General features: G+C 42.8%; 1 protein-coding gene and 1 long non-coding RNA gene across 4 annotated transcripts in view; one reads left to right on the top strand and one right to left on the bottom strand.

The window, feature by feature from the left end:
• LOC147019443 (syntaxin-5-like) overlaps positions 1 to 3,023 on the bottom strand; it is a 39,042-nt gene extending 36,019 nt beyond the window's left edge. For 2 of the 3 annotated variants that reach the window (XM_085893954.1, XM_085893956.1), the window contains exons 1-3: positions 2,886 to 3,023; positions 2,394 to 2,630; positions 523 to 593 (exon numbers count right to left, since the gene is read on the bottom strand). In XM_085893954.1, coding sequence (XP_085750080.1) covers positions 523 to 593; positions 2,394 to 2,615 — 293 coding nt within the window. In that variant the 5' untranslated portion in view covers positions 2,616 to 2,630; positions 2,886 to 3,023. Of the gene's footprint in view, positions 1 to 522; positions 594 to 2,393; positions 2,631 to 2,729; positions 2,776 to 2,885 lie in introns of those variants that run through there. The other variant, XM_085893955.1, reaches the window with a different exon arrangement.
• An 821-nt stretch (positions 3,024 to 3,844) lies between these two features.
• LOC147019442 (uncharacterized) lies at positions 3,845 to 23,123 on the top strand. The gene is made up of 4 exons (XR_015061409.1): positions 3,845 to 3,999; positions 11,122 to 11,242; positions 19,862 to 19,885; positions 22,881 to 23,123. It is a non-coding gene; the product is annotated as an uncharacterized LOC147019442 (long non-coding RNA).
• Positions 23,124 to 24,133: the final 1,010 nt, after the last annotated feature.

The raw sequence follows: 24,133 nt of genomic DNA, 5'->3' as shown, positions 1-24,133 counted from the left end.
TTCTTCAAAAACAAAAAAAAAAAAGAGACACCCTAGATGTCTTTTTTTTAAACTCTGTTAGGACGCAGGACACCCAGCTTAAATGCGCAACCGATGAGCAGTGCATTTCGCGATGGAACGCACCACACACGAAACACCGATCCTACAGTTTATAGCAGGGTCCGGAAATGAACCCAGATTAGAAAGCTTGAGGTTATTAAGCGTGCGACCTCTGTACCATCCTGTGTCGGACTCCAGTTAAAACAAAAAGCGGCGAGTAATCACCTTTTATCCAATTACCAGAGGTGGAATATACATGATCATTTCGTTTTTTTGATGCATTAAGCATTGACCTGGAGCAGCAAACAAAGCACGAATCTACAGCGATCATCATCAGTGATTTGGGTGTGCTGAAAAGCAGGCACGGCACCAAGTCAAGGAGGAATATGCCACAACAGCCTCATGTAGAACACACAGCGCAGAGCAAAATGTACTTACATGATCAAGACTTGTGACAATTGTGTGCAAAGGAGGGCGACTCACTTTGCCAGAGATGAAAAGGGGCTTTCTTTCTGGGAAGAGAGACATGGAGAACGAATCTCTTGCAAGCCATTCTGAAAAAACAAAGTGACACGAATCAAACTGGGATGAACAGTGATCCCATCTGCGTTCGACTCTTGGGCAACTTGGAATTAGCCTGGAACACTGGCAAGAGAATCGAGGCATGAAGGGGCAGCAGCAAGTCACTACCCAGGAAGTATTCGGCCGGAAATGTGCTAACATAAACCCCAAAGTGATCGGATCGAGGGTCAGGAGAAGAAAGATGCAGGATGAGGGAGGAGGAGGAGGAGGAGGAGGAGGAGGGAGGAGGAGGAGGAAACTTAATAAAAGGGTAATTTTATTGGCAGAAGAGAATGGAGTGAATGAAAAACTCAATCGAAATCCCCCCATCAGGTGAAGTGTACAGAGTTTGATGATTTGCATCCTCGGGTGACCAAAGTGCCGTGGTGGAGAGAAATTCCACGCTGGGTGGAACTCACTCCAACATTGAAATGTCGAGCTATCGGTTTTTAAACAGGCACGTGCAATCGATCCTCAAGTCCAGGAAGTGTTCATGGAATAATATCTTCAGTCTTTGCTTATGGAAGGTTACAAAGACCTCTGCTCATCGATGTTCCCGTTACGATCCACGCAGCGGCTAAAATGGGGGCAAGTCATGCTGCATCTCAACACGGATGATGAAATGATGAACCTCACAGAGCCTTTCTCCAGCATCGCTACGATTACCGTCTATGTTGTCGGAAGGGGGATCACGAATATCCTTTCCTTTGAGATACCCGCTCCAGAGTGGAAGGGAAGGGAAGAATCATTAGACTCTAAGTGTGTGGAAGCCGGATGTCCACCTGCACCTCTGACTCTCCGTTTCTACCAGCCGGACGAGCTGCGGCCAATGTAGATGGGCAATTCCGCAGTTAGTAACGTTACATTTTAGGGACATTCTCATTATTTAGATAAGAGTCCTTTCTCTATCTGTGGATGTAAAGTCTCATTAATGTCACCAGAGATCAACCTAGTCTAGACGTAGAACAGAGCAAAGAATGAAATCATTTCATGAAACATTCTAGAAGAAAGAACTGCTTTTAATGCCGGTTAGTAACGTTACAAAAAAAGGACGTTACTAACCGGCATTAAAAGCAGTTCTTTCTTCTAGAATGTTTCATGAAATGATTTCATTCTTTGCTCTGTTCTACGTCTAGACTAGGTTGATCTCTGGTGACATTAATGAGACTTTACATCCACAGATAGAGAAAGGACTCTTATCTAAATAATGAGAATGTCCCTAAAATGTAACGTTACTAACTGCGGAATTGCCCAGATCTTTCACCGTCACGTTTTGCCATCTCCAGCAAACTCCAGGTGTGTGACAAGGAAGAAATGATTACGTGTGTGATGGAAGAAATGATGAGGTGTGTGACAAGGAAGAAATGATTGGGTGTGTGACAAGAAAGAAATGATTGGGTGTGTGACAAGGAAGAAATGATTGGGTGTGTGACAAGGAAGAAATGATTACGTGTGTGATGGAAGAAATGATGAGGTGTGTGACAAGGAAGAAATGATTGGGTGTGTGACAAGAAAGAAATGATTGGGTGTGTGACAAGAAAGAAATGATTGGGTGTGTGACAAGGAAGAAATGATTGGGTGTGTGACAAGGAAGAAATGATTGGGTGTGTGACAAGGAAGAAATGATTAGGTGTGTGACAGAAGAAATGACGAGCACACCCTCGTCAGAATTCAAATGATATACGAGCTCAAATCATCATGATCATGATCATGATCATGATCATCAAGACAAAAGATGATCTTTCCCTTTTCCCAGTTTCGTGTTACTCGATGAACCCAAGACAAATACGTACGTGTTGTTTGTTGAAGGATTTACACACAGACAGGAACTCGTGAGTCCGGTCTCGACCACACGTCGTTCTCTCTGTGAGGAACACAGGGCTGCGAAGGGAGCAGTCGGCCCGGCTTCGTGATGCCTTGTCCGTCACCGTGTGGGTGTGTACCGTGTGTACCGGACCCACACACACCCCCTCACAGCTGCTCGGAGGGACAGCGTGCCGGCGCCGGGCGGACATGGCTCTCGTTGACACCTACGGACACAATCACGTACCTCAAGCTCTGAACCGCAAGGCCAAACAACACGTCGGTAATAAACTTGCACATCCAAATCATCGAAACGACCCACTTACTCCGGAAGGCCGAGGAACAGCTCAGTTATCAATCCAGTTACAAGTTAAAATAATAATAATAATAATAATAATAATAATGTAAGAGTTCGGTAATATGAAGGAAATGAAATTTTTGCGTCTTTTAAATATATCAAGAAGAAGAAAGCGACAACAAACCGAATAAGCAGAAGGATCAATGGGCACCGGAAGTGCGAAACACGACCGGCGGAAGTGTTATCGTGGTCATTATCTTCTTCTTCTTCTTCTTCTTCTTCTTCTTCTTCTTCTTCTTCTTCTTCTTCTTCTTCTTCTTCTTCTTCTTCTTCTTTTTCTTCTTTTTCTTCTTCTTCTTCTTCTTCTTCTTCTTCTTTTTCTTCTTCTTCTTCCTCCTCTCTTTCTATTTACTACTTCTTCTTCTTCTTCTTCTTCTTCTTCTTCCTCCTCTCTTTCTATTTACTACTTCTTCTTCTTCTTCTTCTTCTTCTTCTTCCTCCTCTCTTTCTATTTACTACTTCTTCTTCTAAGTTAAAACGCCGTTTACGGCTCTATATAGGCCACTTAGTTAAACACTTGGCAGGTGCTGACAAGTTGTGGCACATTTTAAAAGTTCGAACCGTTTCGTCCCTTTAACGAGGTTTAAATACCATTTACAGAGTCGAAGTGGTTGTCGTTCAGCCGACATCGTATATCCGGTGGATCATCATGAGGCAAAAGTCTTATTTTCATCTTGTATCAGAAACAAAACCTCGGACGTTATTTTCCATTGTTATTGTTTTACGTCCATAATATATTATTTTTAATATCTCAATGAACCGGTACTTGTAAAATAAGGGGATTTCATGTTCAAGGTGAACGGTTCATGTTCAGGGTTAAAAAGGATGGTTTCATTTCACCTCGTCGGACTTTTACACTTATAACTGAATTCTTCATCTCTCTTTAATACAACGATTATCAAATTCATGAGTGTGTTTCATGTTTTGATCGCAATCCATTAATCACACAAACATTGTGCTCGCATGATACGTGTGCGTGGTTGTTGTTTCATGTATATCTGTAATTTGAAGTGTTACGTCATTTTGACTGCAAGTCACGTCATAACACGAACCTACCACATGAAATATTAAATAATATTGAAATGTTAAAATAACAAAACACCAAAATTCCGTTTCATTAAATGGGGAAAAAAAAAATTCACCGAAGGAAGTGACGTCAGAACGACGTCTCGCCCGCCAAGTGGTGAACGAGGTCATCGGGTCTCTCGATTCCCTGAGCCGTCCAAGTACCCGTCAAGGTTTCTCTCCTGTTTCGATTCACGAATTTAAATTGTGTTCTCGCAAATTTGGTCATAATGGCTATTTATCGATCGTTTGTTTGTCGCTTGTTGATGATTTGTGTGTTTTATTTAAACTTCCTATCGTCGGGCCGTGTGTCTAACTGCCTGTCTGTCTACCTACCTGTCTGTCTGTCTACCTACCTGTCTGTCTGTCTACCTACCTGTCTGTCTGTCTACCTGTCTGTCTGTCTACCTACCTGTCTGTCTACCTACCTGTCTGTCTACCTACCTGTCTGTCTGTCTACCTGTCTGTCTACCTACCTGTCTGTCTACCTACCTGTCTGTCTACCTACCTGTCTGTCTACCTACCTGTCTGTCTGTCTACCTGTCTGTCTACCTACCTGTCTGTCTACCTACCTGTCTGTCTACCTACCTGTCTGTCTACCTACCTGTCTGTCTACCTACCTGTCTGTCTACCTACCTGTCTGTCTACCTACCTGTCTGTCTACCTACCTGTCTGTCTACCTACCTGTCTGTCTACCTACCTGTCTGTCTACCTACCTGTCTGTCTACCTACCTGTCTGTCTACCTGTCTGTCTGTCTACCTGTCTGTCTGTCTACCTGCCTACCTGTCTGCCTGCCTGCCTGCCTGTCTGTCTGTCTACCTACCTGTCTGTCTACCTACCTGTCTGTCTACCTACCTGTCTGTCTACCTACCTGTCTGTCTACCTACCTGTCTGCCTGCCTGTCTGTCTGTGTCTGTGTCTGTGTCTGTGTTGGCGTGAGCTAGCCCTTTCAGGTATCGGAGGAATCCGCGAACGTTTCCAACTTCTCACTGGTTGTGAGTAGGAGCCCACCTGCCCACGTGAAGATAAAATGTATTTCCGGTGAAGTTTGTTCATTAAAACGAAGAGAGTGAAGGTTTTAACTTCTACTACATGGACGGTTATCTAAAGGAAGAGAGTGAAGGTTTTAACTTCCACAACATGGACGGTTATCTAAAGGAAGAGAGTGAAGGTTTTAACTTCTACTACATGGATGGTTATCTAAAGGAAGGGAGTGAAGGTTTTAACTTCTACTACATGGATGGTTATCTAAAGGAAGAGAGTGAAGGTTTTAACTTCTACTACATGGATGGTTATCTAAAGGAAGGGAGTGAAGGTTTTAACTTCTACTACATGGACGGTTATCTAAAGGAAGGGAGTGAAGGTTTTAACTTCCACGACATGGACGGTTATCTAAAGGAAGGGAGTGAAGGTTTTAACTTCCACTACATGGACGGTTATCTAAAGGAAGAGAGTGAAGGTTTTAACTTCTACTACATGGATGGTTATCTAAAGGAAGGGAGTGAAGGTTTTAACTTCTACTACATGGAAGGTTATCCAAAGGAAGAGAGTGAAGGTTTTAACTTCTACTACATGGACGGTTATCTAAAGGAAGGGAGTGAAGGTTTTAACTTCTACTACATGGACAGTTATCAAAAGGAAGAGAGTGAAGGTTTTAACTTCTACTACATGGACAGTTATCAAAAGGAAGAGAGTGAAGGTTTTAACTTCGACTACATGGACGGTTATCTAAAGGAAGAGAGTGAAGGTTTTAACTTCTACTACATGGACGGTTATCCAAAGGAAGGGAGTGAAGGTTTTAACTTCTACTACATGGACGGTTATCTAAAGGAAGGGAGTGAAGGTTTTAACTTCTACTACATGGATGGTTATCTAAAGGAAGAGAGTGAAGGTTTTAACTTCTACTACATGGACGGTTATCTAAAGGAAGAGAGTGAAGGTTTTAACTTCTACTACATGGACGGTTATCTAAAGGAAGAGAGTGAAGGTTTTAACTTCCACAACATGGACGGTTATCTAAAGGAAGAGAGTGAAGGTTTTAACTTCTACTACATGGACGGTTATCTAAAGGAAGGGAGTGAAGGTTTTAACTTCTACAACATGGACGGTTATCTAAAGGAAGAGAGTGAAGGTTTTAACTTCCACTACATGGACGGTTATCTAAAGGAAGAGAGTGAAGGTTTTAACTTCTACTACATGGATGGTTATCTAAAGGAAGGGAGTGAAGGTTTTAACTTCTACTACATGGAAGGTTATCCAAAGGAAGAGAGTGAAGGTTTTAACTTCTACTACATGGACGGTTATCTAAAGGAAGGGAGTGAAGGTTTTAACTTCTACTACATGGATGGTTATCTAAAGGAAGAGAGTGAAGGTTTTAACTTCTACTACATGGACAGTTATCAAAAGGAAGAGAGTGAAGGTTTTAACTTCGACTACATGGACGGTTATCTAAAGGAAGAGAGTGAAGGTTTTAACTTCTACTACATGGATGGTTATCTAAAGGAAGGGAGTGAAGGTTTTAACTTCTACTACATGGACGGTTATCTAAAGGAAGGGAGTGAAGGTTTTAACTTCTACTACATGGATGGTTATCTAAAGGAAGGGAGTGAAGGTTTTAACTTCTACTACATGGACGGTTATCTAAAGGAAGGGAGTGAAGGTTTTAACTTCTACAACATGGACGGTTATCTAAAGGAAGGGAGTGAAGGTTTTAACTTCTACAACATGGACGGTTATCTAAAGGAAGAGAGTGAAGGTTTTAACTTCTACTACATGGATAGTTATCTAAAGGAAGGGAGTGAAGGTTTTAACTTCTACTACATGGACGGTTATCTAAAGGAAGAGAGTGAAGGTTTTAACTTCTACTACATGGACGGTTATCTAAAGGAAGAGAGTGAAGGTTTTAACTTCTACTACATGGACGGTTATCTAAAGGAAGAGAGTGAAGGTTTTTACTTCCACTACATGGACGGTTATCGAAAGGAAGGGAGTGAAGGTTTTAACTTCTACTACATGGATGGTTATCTAAAGGAAGAGAGTGAAGATTTTAACTTCTACTACATGGACGGTTATCTAAAGGAAGAGAGTGAAGGTTTTAACTTCTACTATATGGACGGTTATCTAAAGGAAGAGAGTGAAGGTTTTAACTTCCACTACATGGACGGTTATCTAAAGGAAGAGAGTGAAGGTTTTAACTTCCACTACATGGACGGTTATCGAAAGGAAGAGAGTGAAGGTTTTAACTTCCACTACATGGACGGTTATCTAAAGGAAGGGAGTGAAGGTTTTAACTTCTACTACATGGATGGTTATCTAAAGGAAGAGAGTGAAGGTTTTAACTTCTACTACATGGAGGGTAATCGAAAGGAAGAGAGTGAAGGTTTTAACTTCTACAACATGGACGGTTATCTAAAGGAAGGGAGTGAAGGTTTTAGCTTCCACGACATGGACGGTTATCTAAAGGAAGGGAGTGAAGGTTTTAACTTCTACTACATGGATGGTTATCTAAAGGAAGAGAGTGAAGGTTTTAACTTCTACTACATGGAGGGTAATCTAAAGGAAGAGAGTGAAGGTTTTAACTTCTACAACATGGACGGTTATCTAAAGGAAGTGAGTGAAGGTTTTAACTTCTACAACATGGACGGTTATCTAAAGGAAGAGAGTGACGGTTTTAACTTCTACTACATGGACGGTTATCTAAAGGAAGAGAGTGACGGTTTTAACTTATACTACATGGACGGTTATCTAAAGGAAGGGAGTGAAGGTTTTAACTTCTACAACATGGACGGTTATCTAAAGGAAGGGAGTGAAGGTTTTAACTTCTACAACATGGACGGTTATCTAAAGGAAGAGAGTGAAGGTTTTAACTTCTACAACATGGACGGTTATCTAAAAGAAGAGAGTGAAGGTTTTAACTTCCACTACATGGACGGTTATCTAAAAGAAGAGAGCGAAGGTTTTAACTTCCACTACATGGATGGTTATCTAAAGGAAGAGAGTGAAGGTTTTAACTTCTACTACATGGACGGTTATCTAAAGGAAGAGAGTGACGTTTTAACTTCTACTACATGGACTGTTATCTAAAGGAAGAGAGTGACGTTTTAACTTCGACTACATGGACGGTTATCTAAAGGAAGAGAGTGACGTTTTAACTTCTACTACATGGAAGGTTATCTAAAGGAAGAGAGTGAAGGTTTTAACTTCTACTAAATGGACAGTGATCTAAAGGAAGAGAGTGAAGGTTTTAACTTCTACTACATGGACTGTTATCTAAAGGAAGAGAGTGACGTTTTAACTTCGACTACATGGACGGTTATCTAAAGGAAGAGAGTGAAGGTTTTAACTTCTACTACATGGACAGTTATCTTAAGGAAGAGTTCCATTACCCATGTTCACAAGTCAGCGCCGAGAACCAAGTGTAACACGGAACTAACAAAATGGCACAGCTTGGTCTTTATTACGATCCATGCAATCCAGGATTCTCCATCATACAACAATTGTTTTCAGTCTCCAAAGGACAGATTCACACCTCCTCACTCTTCATTCACTCCTCACTCTTCATTCACGCCTCCTCACTCTTCATTCACTCCTCCTCACTCTTCATTCACTCCTCTCTTCATTCCCACTTCCTCACTCTTCATTCACTCCTCCTCACTCTTCATTCACTCCTCACTCTTCATTCACTCCTCACTCTTCATTCACTCCTCACTCTTCATTCACTCCTCACTCTTCATTCACACCACCTCCCTCTTCACTCCTTACTCTTCATTCACGCCTCCCCCCCCTCTTCATTCACACCACCTCACTCTTCATTCATGCCTCCTCACTTTATTCATTCTTCCCACCCCTGTTCATTCACATTCCCCCCCGTTCATTCACACTTCCCCCCGTTCATTCACACCTCCCCCTGTTCATTCACGCCTCCCCCCTGTTCATTCACGCCTCCCCCTGTTCATTCACGCCTCCCCCCTGTTCATTCACGCCTCCCCCCTGTTCATTCACGCCTCCCCCCTGTTCATTCACGCCTCCCCCCTGTTCATTCACGCCTCCCCCCTGTTCATTCACGCCTCCCCCCTGTTCATTCACGCCTCCCCCTGTTCATTCACGCCTCCCCCCTGTTCATTCACGCCTCCCCCTGTTCATTCACGCCTCCCCCTGTTCATTCACGCCTCCCCCCTGTTCATTCACGCCTCCCCCCTGTTCATTCACGCCTCCCCCCTGTTCATTCACGCCTCCCCCCTGTTCATTCACGCCTCCCCCTGTTCATTCACGCCTCCCCCCTGTTCATTCACGCCTCCCCCTGTTCATTCACGCCTCCCCCCTGTTCATTCACGCCTCCCCCTGTTCATTCACGCCTCCCCCTGTTCATTCACGCCTCCCCCTGTTCATTCACGCCTCCCCCTGTTCATTCACGCCTCCCCCCTGTTCATTCACGCCTCCCCCTGTTCATTCACGCCTCCCACCCCTGTTCATTCACGCCTCCCCCCTGTTCATTCACGTCTCCCCCCTGTTCATTCACGTCTCCCCCTGTTCATTCAAGCCTCCCCCCTGTTCATTCACGCCTCCCCCTGTTCATTCACGCCTCCCCCCTGTTCATTCACGCCTCCCCCCTGTTCATTCACGCCTCCCCCTGTTCATTCACGCCTCCCCCCTGTTCATTCACGCCTCCCCCCTGTTCATTCACGCCTCCCCCTGTTCATTCACGCCTCCCCCTGTTCATTCACGCCTCCCCCCTGTTCATTCACGCCTCCCCCTGTTCATTCACGCCTCCCCCCTGTTCATTCACGCCTCCCCCTGTTCATTCACGCCTCCCCCCTGTTCATTCACGCCTCCCCCCTGTTCATTCACGCCTCCCCCTGTTCATTCACGCCTCCCCCCTGTTCATTCACGCCTCCCCCTGTTCATTCACGCCTCCCCCTGTTCATTCACGCCTCCCCCTGTTCATTCACGCCTCCCCCTGTTCATTCACGCCTCCCCCCTGTTCATTCACGCCTCCCCCTGTTCATTCACGCCTCCCCCTGTTCATTCACGCCTCCCCCCTGTTCATTCACGCCTCCCCCCTGTTCATTCACGCCTCCCCCCTGTTCATTCACGCCTCCCCCCTGTTCATTCACGCCTCCCCCTGTTCATTCACGCCTCCCCCTGTTCATTCACGCCTCCCCCCTGTTCATTCACGCCTCCCCCTGTTCATTCACGCCTCCCCCTGTTCATTCACGCCTCCCCCTGTTCATTCACGCCTCCCCCTGTTCATTCACGCCTCCCCCCTGTTCATTCACGCCTCCCCCCTGTTCATTCACGCCTCCCCCCTGTTCATTCACGCCTCCCCCTGTTCATTCACGCCTCCCCCTGTTCATTCACGCCTCCCCCCTGTTCATTCACGCCTCCCCCCTGTTCATTCACGCCTCCCCCCTGTTCATTCACGCCTCCTCCCCTGTTCATTCACGCCTCCCCCCCTGTTCATTCACGCCTCCCCCCCCTGTTCATTCACGCCTCCCCCCTGTTCATTCACGCCTCCCCCCTGTTCATTCACGCCTCCCCCTGTTCATTCACGCCTCCCCCCCTGTTCATTCACGCCTCCCCCCTGTTCATTCACGCCTCCCCCTGTTCATTCACGCCTCCCCCCCTGTTCATTCACGCCTCCCCCCCGTTCATTCACGCCTCCCCCCCCGTTCATTCACGCCTCCCCCCCCCCGTTCATTCACGCCTCCCCCCCGTTCATTCACGCCTCCCCCCCGTTCATTCACGCCTCCCCCCGTTCATTCACGCCTCCCCCCGTTCATTCACGCCTCCCCCTTTATTCACCCCTCCCCCCAGTTCTTTCACACCTCCCCCCGTTCATTCACACCTCCCCCTCCCGTTCATTCACACCTCCCCCCCGTTCATTCACACACCTCCCCCCGTTCATTCACGCCTCCCCCCTGTTCATTCACGCCTCCCCCTGTTCATTCACGCCTCCCCCTGTTCATTCACGCCTCCCCCTGTTCATTCACGCCTCCCCCCTGTTCATTCACGCCTCCCCCTCTTCATTCACACCCCCTCTTCATTCACGCCTCCCCCTCCCCCATCTTCATTCATTCCTCTCCCCCCCCCCCCATTCATTCATTTTCCCTCTTTTCCCTCTTCATTTTCCCTCCCGTTCCTCTATTCATTCATTGTTAAGTTAATTGGTGGAAGTCTCTTCTCCCCTCCCCACCTCTTTTCCCTCCCAGATTGATGATGAGTATTAAAAATGTGCATTTTAGAAAATTCTGAACCTTGCTCATCATCACCAGCTGAATGTCTATATTTGTTCCAGATGGTGTTCTTCAGATCATTATCCGAGACCATAATTCGTCCATATTTTCTGGGCCCCAATGCTTATGTGCTGCCGGGGGTTGCCTTGGTGTTGTACTTTTATGCCAAGCTCTCTTTAGGAGGTGAGAGTATGTAGCCCAAGCGAGTGATTAATAATTTTTGAAATATGATTCACAACCTTTACCTTACCATTGAATATGTTGTTGATTGTAAGGTGTGTGGGAGTCTTCAGTTGGGAGCTTTGCAAATGAGCTGACATTGTGGAGATACCTCGCATTGTGCTGATAATTGGGCCTCCTCAGTTGTTGCTGATAAGAGTTGCTGTATACAAATGGTCATGCCTCCTCACTTCACTCATTTCCCCTCCCTCTTCATTCATGCTCTCAGTCTACATTTTCCTCCCTGTCCCGATGCACTTAAAACTTTAAACTCGTGATTACCTCCACAACCGAAGGTGAAGGAGGTTATATTTTCACCCCTCTCTGTCTTTTTGTTTGTTTGTTTGTCTCAAAAATTTGTGGACAGATCCCAATGAAATTTGGTTGGCAGTTTGGGTGTGTGACCACGACAAATTGATTCGATTTTGGTGAAGATCTGAATCCGAATCTGGATACGAGAATTATTTAATTTTTAAAGTGATTCTTCACCATTGAGAGATCATGCCAAAAACGATATAGTACTGTCGAGCGTGATATTTTAAAAATGTATTGGGCCCGATATGTTCTCGTGGATCAGGCATTAAGTGGCGGAGTTATGCGCTCCACCGAGAATCCTTCTAGTTTACAATTGCCATTATAAGAAGGATTTACACTTATCCAACCAAGATATTGTAGTTTTGTATTTTTAATTAATTTTCTGAATTTGTATAATTTGTTTTTTCACTTGGTAGTTGTGGGTTACGATGTGTAAATAAAGGCAGCAATGCCAACCCTCCCGATTTCATCGGGAGGCTTCCGAAAATTCACCCAAACTCCCGCCCTTACGATCACTATCCTTATCCTCCCGAAATTTTGATATTTTTGCACTGTTCACTAATCAGAATGTACTAGTATGAGAATTGAATGAAAAGCATCGTCTGCTACGTATAGCATGTGGTAACTCCATAACGTTCGCTGCTACCAAATTGTACGTAAAAAATTGCAAATTCAAATGAGGAGAAGCGAAACATTGGGTCTGGATCTCGCTTATGCGATCATGCACTGAGATTTAGTGCATGTGGTATGTGTGCAATACAGTGCATGCGGTATGTATGCACAGTGTATATGCATGCGATACGCTCACTGCATGCAGCTATGCCCCGTACCAGCCCGGCGGTCGCGACTACCATGCGGTGTTTAACAGCCGCTAGAGTTCTACGAGTCGCGCTGCAGCTGTGGAACATCGACTTCGAAGTTACCGATGCTTCAAGCCCTCGATGTTGATTACGAAATGGCAGAGAAGAAGCTTACGAAGACCAAGAAATGGTCTCAGAAGTACAAGACCGAATACAGTCTCCAATACCCGTGTATTCGAAAGTCTGAAAGAGGAATTCATCATGCGTATTGTACAGTATGCAGCGTTGATATTTCAGTTGAGCACGGAGGTCGCGATGATATTCGGAAGCACGTTGGAAGCAAACGGCACACAGACATTGCAAAGGAGAGATCTTCGAGCACGAGTACCGGTACACTTCTGAATTATTTCACCAAACAAGGGACAAGCGAGGAAGAGGATGTTACCCGAGCGGAACTTCTCTTTAGTGGATTTATTGTGGAACATAACTTGCCCATATCAGTCTCAGATCATGCTGGACCTCTATTTCAAAAGATGTTTCCAGATTCAAAAGTTGCTTCAAAGTATGGATGTGCAAGAACAAAAACTTCAGCAATAATTGGTGAGTTGTCAAATGTTACTGCTTCATCTATTGCCGATATTGCTAGACTAGCTCCATTTAGCCTAGCTACAGACGGTAGCAATGACAGTGGTGAGGCCCAGCTATATCCTGTCCTGATTTCGTACTATGACAACAGTGCTGGGATTGTGAAGCAAGGTTTGCTAAGTTTGCCTGCGTGCAAACAAGATTCCACTGGAGAAAACATTTTCAAACTGCTTGATCATGAGTTCAGTGACAGGAAAATTCCGTGGGGAAATTGTGTTTCCTTTTGTGCTGATAATGCCTCTGTCATGGTGGGCAAGCACAAAGGAGTCGCTGCTTATATCCACAAACAAAATCCAGAGTGCTACATCATGGGATGCCCTTGCCATATGATGCACAATACGGCCAAGAAGGCGGCTCAGGCCTTACCCATTGAATTAGATGACTTTCTCATCGATATTTACTACTACTTGGACAAAAGTAGTAAACGCATCAAAGGAGTGAAAGCACTGCAAGAACTCTGTGATGCCCTGACACACAAGATTCTGAAGCATGTCACAACAAGGTGGCTGTCCCTTGGTCAGTGCCTAGACAGGCTGATTGAACAGTGGGAGCCACTTCGCCTCTTCTTCAAAGAAGAAGTACGAAGAAAAATGCAACCAACTGTAGCCAAGACTCTAACAACGAGCAAGAAGGACGGCACTGTATCTACTGCCAGTACTGGCACTGCAGGATCAAGCACTAGTGGCGCAGCATTCACCACTACCACTGCAGTATCTGCTGCGAAGAAGACAGCAGGGACAGCATCAAAACCAATGCTGAGAGCAGGTAGCATCACCGGCCCTTCATCACGTTCATCTACAAAGCAGATCCCTTCAGAGTCGAGAAAGACTGTGATAGTCCCATCTACAGGCAAAGAAGGACCCAAGTTAAGTTCTGCTTTTGCCAAATCACTTGATAGAAGCTCAGCAAAACCTTCGAATCAGAGGTCTTCTTCCTTGGCTGCACCTACCTCAAGCTCTCTCCTCAAACGTAAAATTGGATCTGGTACTACGAGTCTGACCTCTTCTGCTGGCAGTAAACGCAAGTGTGATCACCCTGCGGCTAAGTGTACTACGAGTTCTACAACTAAAAGCGCATCTTCCTCAAACACTGTGCAGGAATCTAGAGAAAAACGTGTCAACAGGATGTTCTTGTCTCCACAAACAAAACTCTATTGTTTCTTCCTTCAATATGCTAACAAGCTTTTTGAGAAGGGGAATCTTCTGCTCCAAAGAGACGAACCCTGTATTCATCTCCTGCACGGAGAATTGAATGGTCTTCTGAAAGATATCTTCGTACGGTTTTTGAAACCATCGGTGTCATCGGTTGCTCTGGTAAATGTACCCTTCTCTGACAGAAATCATCAGAAGAATGATGAGGACCTCATGATTGGGAACGATGCCAAACTGTATATAAGGGAACAAAGGAGTCTCAAGAAATCCACCTTCACTCTGAGTGAGTCAGACATCCAAGGTTTCTTCAGTGCAGTTCGCTCATATTATGTGAAAGCCTGCAATTACATCTTCAAAACCTGGCCGCTAGATGATGAATTAGCCAAGCATGCTCAGGTGCAGGATGTTAAGCTACACCAAGAAGTGGGGTTTGACTGTGTGGAGTTTTTCATCAAGAAATTCCCCTGTCTGTTCAGTGGCGGTGATAGTGACATAGACAGTCTTGAGAGTGAATTCGCTCACTACCAGGCAGACGCCTCCATAGCTACAATTGCTACTGAGACAGTGAGAGTGGATGAGCAGTGGCATCGGATTTCACAGCTCACAGATCCCTGCACTGGTGCCAAGAAGTATCCTAATTTGAGCAAAGTGATGAAGGGAATCTTGGTCATTCCTCATTCAAACGCATCATGTGAGCGGGCACTCAGTCTTGTACGGAAGAATCAGACTGAATTTCGTCCCAATTTGAGTGTCAAAACCCTGGAAGCTCTCTTAATTGAAAAACTAGCTCATAGCACCCCTTGCTACCAGAGAGAATACAGCAAAGACATAATCAGAAGGGCTAAAAGAGCCACACAGCTGTCACTCAGCAAAGCTGCCATGGAAAAAGCAAGCAGCAGTAGTACCAGCCAGTAAGGTAAGAAAAATATTGCTTCTTTTGTGCTTTTTGTTAATCTTTGATTGTCCCCTAACTTACTAATATTAACATACATGTAACATTAAAAAGTGCACAATTTTCCCCTTTTTTTGTTCAAAAAGTGGGAATTCTTAACATGTTAAATGCTCCAAAATAGGGCTCAGAGGGCACGAGAGAGCGTCTAGAACCCCAGAGCTTCCAGGGCCCTAAAGCGGGCCCTGGACCCCGCCGCAAGGGTCGAGCGCTCCGCGCTCGAGATGTGCGCTTCGTGCACATTATTTGGTGTCGGTTGCAAATTCTCCCTAATTCTGATTTCCAAAAGTTGGCATCTCTGTAAAGGTGGAAGAAGTCTGATTTAATGTAATTTAATTCCTGGATATATGGAAACAAAAGGTGAAAATTTTGAAAGGGGATGTAGACTTTCTTTTGGAACGATAAGTATATATTATCATGCAAAGATTAATCAATTAGACTTTTGGCATCAATAGGTTAAAGGTCAGATGTCACTTCAGGTAAAAATGTAATGCTTGAGAACAGCTGAATGGATTTGAATGAACCTTGGTACAAGTATGTATCATCATGTAATGATGTGGGAGGAGGCATATCGGTTGACGTTGTGACATCAAAGGATGTGTTGTTTTTTACTCCATGATGGCCTTGACTTTCAGAGTGCTTCTTTTCGATGTATTTTGCATACCAGTCATTCCGTATCATTTCAACCGGGGGTTGCGGTGACCCCCTCAGATTTTTCTGAAAAAAATTCTCAAAGCTACCTTAGCGTATATGAGGAAGGTTTGCCAAGTTATAGCTCAAAATTCCAAGTAGTGTCCGAGATATGGCCCTACAAACACCCTAGGGGTGTTTCAATTCTGGCAGTCGTGAGTTGCTGATTTGTATCTGAAGCATTTTTGGAGGGCTCTAAATTCCAGAGTTTTACAGAGTTCTAAAAATTCACACAAATGGTGCCTATTAGTGAGGCTTTCAGAATCTGACATAAAAAAATGTTCTACTTAAAATACTTTTTAAGATAAGTACTCTCAAAAGTAGTAATTTGTAACATGCAGTCAAAAAAATTGGTGTTTTCAAATTGCTGCCAACAGTCAGTTTATTCATCATGAAGAAATTTGTTGCCTGATTTACATAATCTAGTGACTGGATCACTTACGCGAGAAAACTGAAACCTTTTGGAGCAAAATCTTGGGTACTATAGGTGTCTGAACTTTGCTCCAGACTCAACGGCACTGAAATTTACCCTGGTTTTACCCCAAGTGTTCACCATATTGACAGTTACACAGCTCTTTTAATTTTTTGTCACTTAAAGACACGTACATAGGCAAACTGTGGTAGAAAATTCAAGAGTTGTTCTCAATCCTTTCTTTTTTAAACGATTTTTATAAAGGCCCACAATTAAAAAAAAAACATGTTCGATGAAAGATGTAGAATAAAAGCAATACGTGTGCTTTTTAAGTGGAAGCCATGTCAAGAATTCCTAAGTTGGCACCACAATGATCAAATTGTTGTGTTTTTTGGTCAGAACAAGTATGTGGTTACTTTCATTTGGTTCACATTTTTTTAAATGGATATTTTAGTTTAAGGCCGCCGCCAATCTCAACTACAAATTAAGACACATAATGTGATCATAATAATCACCATTATAAATATTCATTTGCATATCTAATTGTTTATATACTTAGTGTACATTGTACGAAAGTCTACATCCATTTGTAAATGTCGGTACAATATCTGATTCAACTTTTTTTTCATAATTTCATATCAAATTGTTTCGACAAATGTACTTGGATCCATTGTACAAAGTGAACAGTGATTAGTTTTATAATTGCCAGGATATAATAAAATGTAACAATGAGCATTGGCAGTTACTACAGGGCTGTGTATTAGGTTAAAGCCTAAATAAGATAGAGTTGTGCTTCATGCCTAAATTTGGAAATGATTTTGGTACACTTCTTTAAGCTTTACTAAACTGATTTATATGTTGTTAGATTCCACTTAAGTCATACTTCCTTACAATATCTTTATTTTTTCTATATGTTTGTTAGTAAAAATTTATTTTTTTTAAAAAGTAGCTTTTGGGACTGCAGAATCATTAGAAATTGATGCATTTTTTGTAAATTACTTCAAAACTTCAAATCTCACATTTATGATATTTTGCATGAATATACAGGTTTACACAAGTATTTACTTGGTATAAATTTGATGTTTATGTGCAAATTTAATTCTACTAGCATAACCCACGCTCTGCGCGACATATTGGGGTGGGTGTGTTTGAGAAAGGAACTGATGCAGAGTATCAGTAGTAATTTTACTTTAATGCAGTAAGTGGAATACGATTTCACTGTTTCAGAACCATTTTATTTACTTTTTTTTGTACTATGCACCTCATATGGTCTTTGAGATAATGTAAGCCGAATATCACGTTACTCGAGCGCAGAACAAAGTCGAAGATAGCGCGACACGAAACCACAAACTCGGAAATAATATATAAGATGATATGAGATTAATAATGTTATAAATATTTATTACTTTTATATCATACAAAATGCACCATTGCACATTGTGCCTTTTTTCCTGATTGAGATAAGTGTTCGCATCTCATTTTTAATTGGAAAAATACATTTTTGAGCCAAAGTAAATTAACCACAAAGTTATTCTGACCATGAAACACCACTGTATGCTCATTGTGGTGTCAGCTTAGGAATTCTTGACATGGCTTCCACTTCAAAAGCACACCTATTGCTTTTATTCTACATCTTTCATCGAACATGTTTTTTTTTTTAATTGTGAGCCTTTATAAAAATCGTTTAAAAATAGAAGGGATTGAGAACAACTTTTGAATTTTCTACCACAGTTCGCCTATGTATGTGTCTTTTAGTGACAAAATTTTAAAAGAGCTGTGTAACTGTCAATATGGTGAACACTTGGCATAAAACCAGGGTAAATTTCAGTGTCGTTGAGTCTGGAGCAAAGTTCAGACACCTATAGCACCCAAGATATTGCTCCAAAAGGTTTCAGTTTTCTTGTATAAATGATCCAGTCACTAGATTATGTAAATCGGGCAACAAAATTCTTCATGATGAATAAACTGACTGTTGGCAGCAATTTGAAAACTCCAATTTTTTTTGACTGCATGTTACAAATCATGACTTTTGAGAGTACTTATCTTAAAAAATATTTTTAAGTAGAACATTTTTGGTTCACGAAAAAATATTTTCATGAAAAAAATAAGTGACCACTATATTCGTTATTGTTGTGTCTGTCTGTCTGTCTGTCTGTCCCGAGCATAGCTCCGTGGGTTTTGATCCGATCCTGACAAAATTTTGGTGGGAGGTTTATATCATGATCGAGTTGTGTTTTCCTGAGAATGGGCATGGTGCGCCCATTATGGGCGGAGCCACGCCCAAAAAACGTGTTTTTAGGGGGTAACCGATTTCAATTTGCATCTTCTCCGAGGGTGTTTGTTGAATCTGACAGGAATTTCGATATTTGGTTCGCCCAATGGCACTTGCATAGCCCCACGGAGCTCGATTTTTTTTTTTTCATTTTCGTCCTAAGGTCAAGGTCACAAGGTCATGAACTTAGAAAATTGCGAATTTTGACATGAAAAAATTTCTTATCCAAGGGGTTTGTCGAATCTGGCATGGGTTTCGGTATTTGGTTAGCCCAATGGCACCTGCATAGCCCCACGGAGCTTGATTTTTCATTTTCGTCCCAAGATCAAGGTCACAAGGTCACGAACTTAGAAAATTTTGACATAAAAATCATACGACCGCCCAAACTTTGAGAGCTCGGATGACAATATTTTTTATGCATAATCTTGAGGTCATTCCCCACCTAAAGTCTTGAAACTATTTTGCTCTATCTCGAACACCTTGCCCGTGGCACCCCCTTCAAGTTTGTTTTTACGCTGATTTCATCAAAGTATGGATAATCCGAGGAGTGTGAAATGCCATGTTGCCTATATGACGTTATATTGTTCCTGGAATGTTCCAGAGGAAGTTTTGCACCAAAGGTCATAATCCTTGACCTTTGACCTTTAAAGGTCACAAAGGTAAAATTTTCAAAGATGTGGGAATCGAACCAGGTTTTCAACCTTCTTCGACGAACTAACTCCAATAAGCTATAGCACGTATCCTGTTTCCTTATTTTAATATCCACAACATTATTTTGTGACCTTTAAAGGTTATGCAAAGGTCAAATTTTTAAAGTTGGTGAACGAAACTGGGTTTTCGACATTTTGCAGCTAATAACCTGTCACTCGTACCACATCATGTTGATCATTTTTATAACTTGGTCAAACAATATCACGTTGTCTCATCCTTGACTTCTGAAACAATCTACATCGTCAAATACACTTGTGAACCATCGTCGTCTTCAGACTTGTTGATGTCAGATTCTGAAAGCCTCACTAACAAACACCATTTGTGAGAATTTTCAGAACTCTGTTTGTAAAAGTCTGGAATTTAGAGCCCTCCAAAAATGCTTCAGATACAAATTTGCAACTCGCGACTGCCAGAATTGAAACACCCCAAGGGTGTTTGTAAGGCCATATCTCGGACACTACTTGGAATTTTGAGCTCTAACTTGGCAAACCTTCCTCATTTATGTTAAGGTAGCTTTGAGAATTTTTTCAGGAAAATCTGAGGGGGTCATCGCAGAATTTCATTTTTTTGGCTGATTTGACACTGAATGACCCATACTTGCTGTTTGTTGGTAACTTGTATTCCGTTTTTATTCTCAGGAAAGAAAAAGGCAATCAAGGACGGTGAGTGGAAAATCTTTTTCATGTGCGCTGCTCATGAACTTTGCAAGTAAAGCAATTTAAAATAAAAAAAAATTCATGCATGGGCCCATCTATTTACCATATCTACATAAGTAGAAACATTTCATCTTTCCTCCCACCTCTCTCCCCTGAAGGCCACATGCATGTCACCTCCCCTTACTCGATTCTCTAATCTCCTTCCCTTAAAAATGGAATTTCCTTTTTCAAAACATATGATCCTGTGTACATGCTTGTTCCCACCCTCGCGATACCTTATGATAAAACTGTCAGCTGTAATTGTAGACAAAGACGTTTAGTGTTTGTGGGCCGCCCCGTATGTGGGCCCATTGTACAGATCGGTTTCTGCACCAGGCTGTGATCACATCCGCCAAAGCATTTAAATGCTATATCTTAAGGGGCTCTTAGTGCTTTAAGAAGAACCTAACCCTAATTTTCTTGGTTGTTTGTTTTTTTTTTGCTAATTTTTCACCAAAAATAAGTTTTTACCTTATCATTGTACACCCAAAACCTGTAAACAGACTATAATCGTGGCTGTTTAACAAAGTGGCAATCGCGTGATTTGTGATGTAGGTAATGGGAAGGACAATGTGCCGGGGTAAACCATGGACAACCGTAGAAGTATTGGCACGAGTTAATTGTGAGTTTGTTGTACATTTATCGTCTGGGTACAGGCTGCATCAAAGGGGCCAACCCAGATTGGTGGTGGTTGTGGGTGGCTTTTGGACCACATCACCACAAACTGTGACATGCATTCCACAAATCCATTGCTACAGCATTGTACACCAGTTTGTGGTGAAAGCATAAAGGAAAATAAAAACAAACAATCAAATCCATATTGTTTCACGAGGTTCTCGAGGCTCTGAGCATTCTACACTCTATCACCTTTGATTGAATACATATATTTTTCAAAACGGATGGTTTGAGAATGGATCAATCTTCAATCAAAATCCTTTTGAATGGCCTTCAGCTGTGCAGCGAATCATTACTCCATCATGTGGCTTAATTGTCGCAATTATTTAACATTTTCCGCAAATGTAAAAAAAACAGAGAGATCGCCCCTGCACTTGTAACAGTTGCGTTCTTGAGGGGAGGTAAGACGACTTAGCAGCACATGTGAATAACTTAGTTGTAGTTCTTGAGATTGTTAGTCTCGCCCAGAAGAAGATGCAAGACGTACGTGCATGCGTGCGCATTGATGTACGTATTTTCGTGTCCAAGGAGTTTAACCCCCACCTGGACGGATGGCAAAGCTTCTCCCTTGAAGGGCTACAACCGAGACTCTGAAATTAATGTGCGCACGAGAAGGGGGCACAATGGCGGAGGGGCGGAGGAGCACAGGGGCGCTGCACCAGGACAGCACAAGTGGGGTTTATACTCGAACCCCACTACAAATACATGGATACAGCTTCATAAAAGGAACACATTTAATGGAAATAAATAAATATTTACAAAGGACAATCATTCAAAAGGTAATGATAATAATGAAGTAAATAAATCCTAAAGTCAAGGTGTCTCTTCACACAGAGTCAAATACAGACAAAGGGAAAACAAAATAAAAATAAAACCCTTCCTTTAGAGTATTCGTGTAGTTAGCTTGGCCCAGAGCTGGTCGTTGTGGAACTTCGAATCAAGGCGCTCCTAGTCACATGTGCAGACGCGCACAACAAAATGGCACCTCATTGCTTCTCTCGTAGCGGGACTAACACACACCAGGCAATCCGCGAGCGACACTCCACACCAAGGCTCAGAGACCCAGTGCAACGGCTTCATGTGCCGGTCAAGGGTCAAAGGCCCGCGTCTTGCTTCACAATGCGAGCCAAATCACCTCAACATGAATACAAGATCGTGCCGCCGTCCTCGGCATGTGCTCACCCTCTCTCGCCTCTCAAATTGCGCAACCAACCCTCCCTCTTCAATCACACCTAACCAATCCTCCGTCTCAGGGGCGTGGCTTGCTCGCCCAAAACCCGGGAAGGCGGGGCCGCCATCTCGGCATGCCTGGCTAGCCTCTGAAGTCACGCCCATCCATCACCTTGGGGTGTGACTTCGCCCGCTGTCACCATTTGAAGGCCACTTGTAGTCGTTTTAGGGACGTGTTTCCCCACCTTTATTGCTGATCTTGAAATATAAAAACATAGGGTTAAAAAATCACAGGGACAATCACATACTGGGGGAACGTATTCTTACTCCTTAGCGAATAACACCACACCACCCCCCACGTGGTGACACATAACACTTCAGCTCACAGATTCCCTACTTAGTTACATTGAGATGCCTCCTACACGACCACAGACCAAGCAACTCTACACAATGCTATATTCCCAATTAAATTTCTCCATCTACCCCCACAACCATATGTATGTATGTATGTATATATCATATTTCTCTGCAACTGCTTGTCTGATTGATGAGAAACTTAAAACGTAGGAGGGACTTCCCATGGAGAATATTTTATTGATAACTCTGTCATAGGTCACATGGTATGGCAGCCATATTGGATTAAAGGAAAAAAAAATGGACATAATTTTCCCTGAAACCACTCAACGGAAAAAAAATTGAGACTTGGCATGTGTCATCAACTCCGCATGGAGTATAAAGAGTGATAGCGATGATGTCATCGGTGATGTGGTATTCCAGCCATAATTGGCTGAATTGGTGTTCCATCCATAACTGATTAGATTTTGGAAATCCTTGCCCAAAAAATCTTAAACTTCATATATTTGATGTACGACTCAATATGAGTGAGTAATTACATTTATGATATCATAACCCATGCCAATAAACTATGTGACGTAATAGGGTGCATGGATGACATGGGTATATGGGTCATAATCGTAGTGTGTTGAGTTGACGACGGTATTTTGTTCAGAATGAACGCATGAGGTGACACGATGTGCTCTGAGTGCCGTTCTTATGTACTGCTCTTGATCTATCTCACATCGTTTCCTTAAACCCCCCCAATTCTCCCCATTTACAGACAAAAAAGGACATCATTGAGTACAAGCATTGGAGGGAGACGATGTTTCATCTTGTGGCTCCGTCACGAATGCTATGCACCGTGCTTATGCCGCATTGATGAAAATGTGAAAATTCTCTAAAAAAAACCACATTTACAATCGCATGTGGAGATGGTTTGTGATTATTGGTTTTGTACATAGCATACTGATAATGAGGTTGCCCTTTTCATGTCCTGATATCGATTAAAATGCAATTCTGGCTCCTCTTGTGTGGTAATTTTGTTTTATTTTTATGGACCTCGGTTTTATTTCCATTGCACCATGTGAAGGAACGGGGATGCTGCATTTTGGTGGTCTGTCCACGTGTCATCATGATGGGTGACTTTTGGGGGCAATTTGTATTTCATTTATTTATCGACCAAATTGTATTGATACGTTGATATTTACCCTGTCAACTCGAAGCAAAAAGCAGTGTTAAGCAAGTGGTTCATGTCCGTCCGTCCGTTCGTCTGTCTACAAACGTCAGTTTATGATCGAGGAACAACTTGATTTCGATTGAACATGAATCGGAAAACGAACATCTCGTTTAGCAGTATGTTCACTCTGAATTTGACCCGATCACAATGCCCACAAAGGAGTGAGAATTTTTTTTTTTTTTTTTAACTGTCTGCCTACCTGGCACTGAAAACAAAATTGAAAATCATTTCAAACAGGAAATTTACTGTTTTTAATGGACGCAAACAACATGTACGAATAACTCATGTAAGATGGTGTAAAAGATGCTGTGTCAATGGCGGTAAATTCCAGAATTAATTCATTTATATGACTTTAACAATCTTTATCTCATTTTAATTAAATTATATACTTGAACACTGAGAACATAAATTGCCTTGTTATCACTTTCAAAACATTTCCGTTTAGCAGTACTTGACATGTTAAAGGTGGTGTATGAGGGTGATGTACAAGACTGCTTCAGTAGCTCTAAACTTTTGGGTGGGTTAATGTGTCCTATGGTGTAGTTGTTTCAGTGATGCAACTTCAATATCTATAACTATAAGAGAGAGTTGTGTCACCATTTTTCTGAGAGATGGCCAAACGGTTCTTGGTCAAACTTTCAGAGATTCATCAGTTGGTGCTGGTGAGTGTTTTCGGCAAAAAAGAAAGTTGGATTTTTATTTTCGCTCACCTGGAATGTAGTTCTGAGGAGCTTATGAGATGGCACGTCATCTGTCCATCCGTCCATCCACAAATACTTGCAACAACAGCTCTGAAA

Source organism: Eptatretus burgeri, chromosome 9, assembly GCF_056783735.1.
Source record: "Eptatretus burgeri isolate ZD-2024b chromosome 9, Ebu_testis_v1, whole genome shotgun sequence".
NCBI classification, from domain to species: Eukaryota; Metazoa; Chordata; class Myxini; order Myxiniformes; family Myxinidae; genus Eptatretus; species Eptatretus burgeri.
This window is presented reverse-complemented; position numbering and strand designations above follow the sequence as displayed.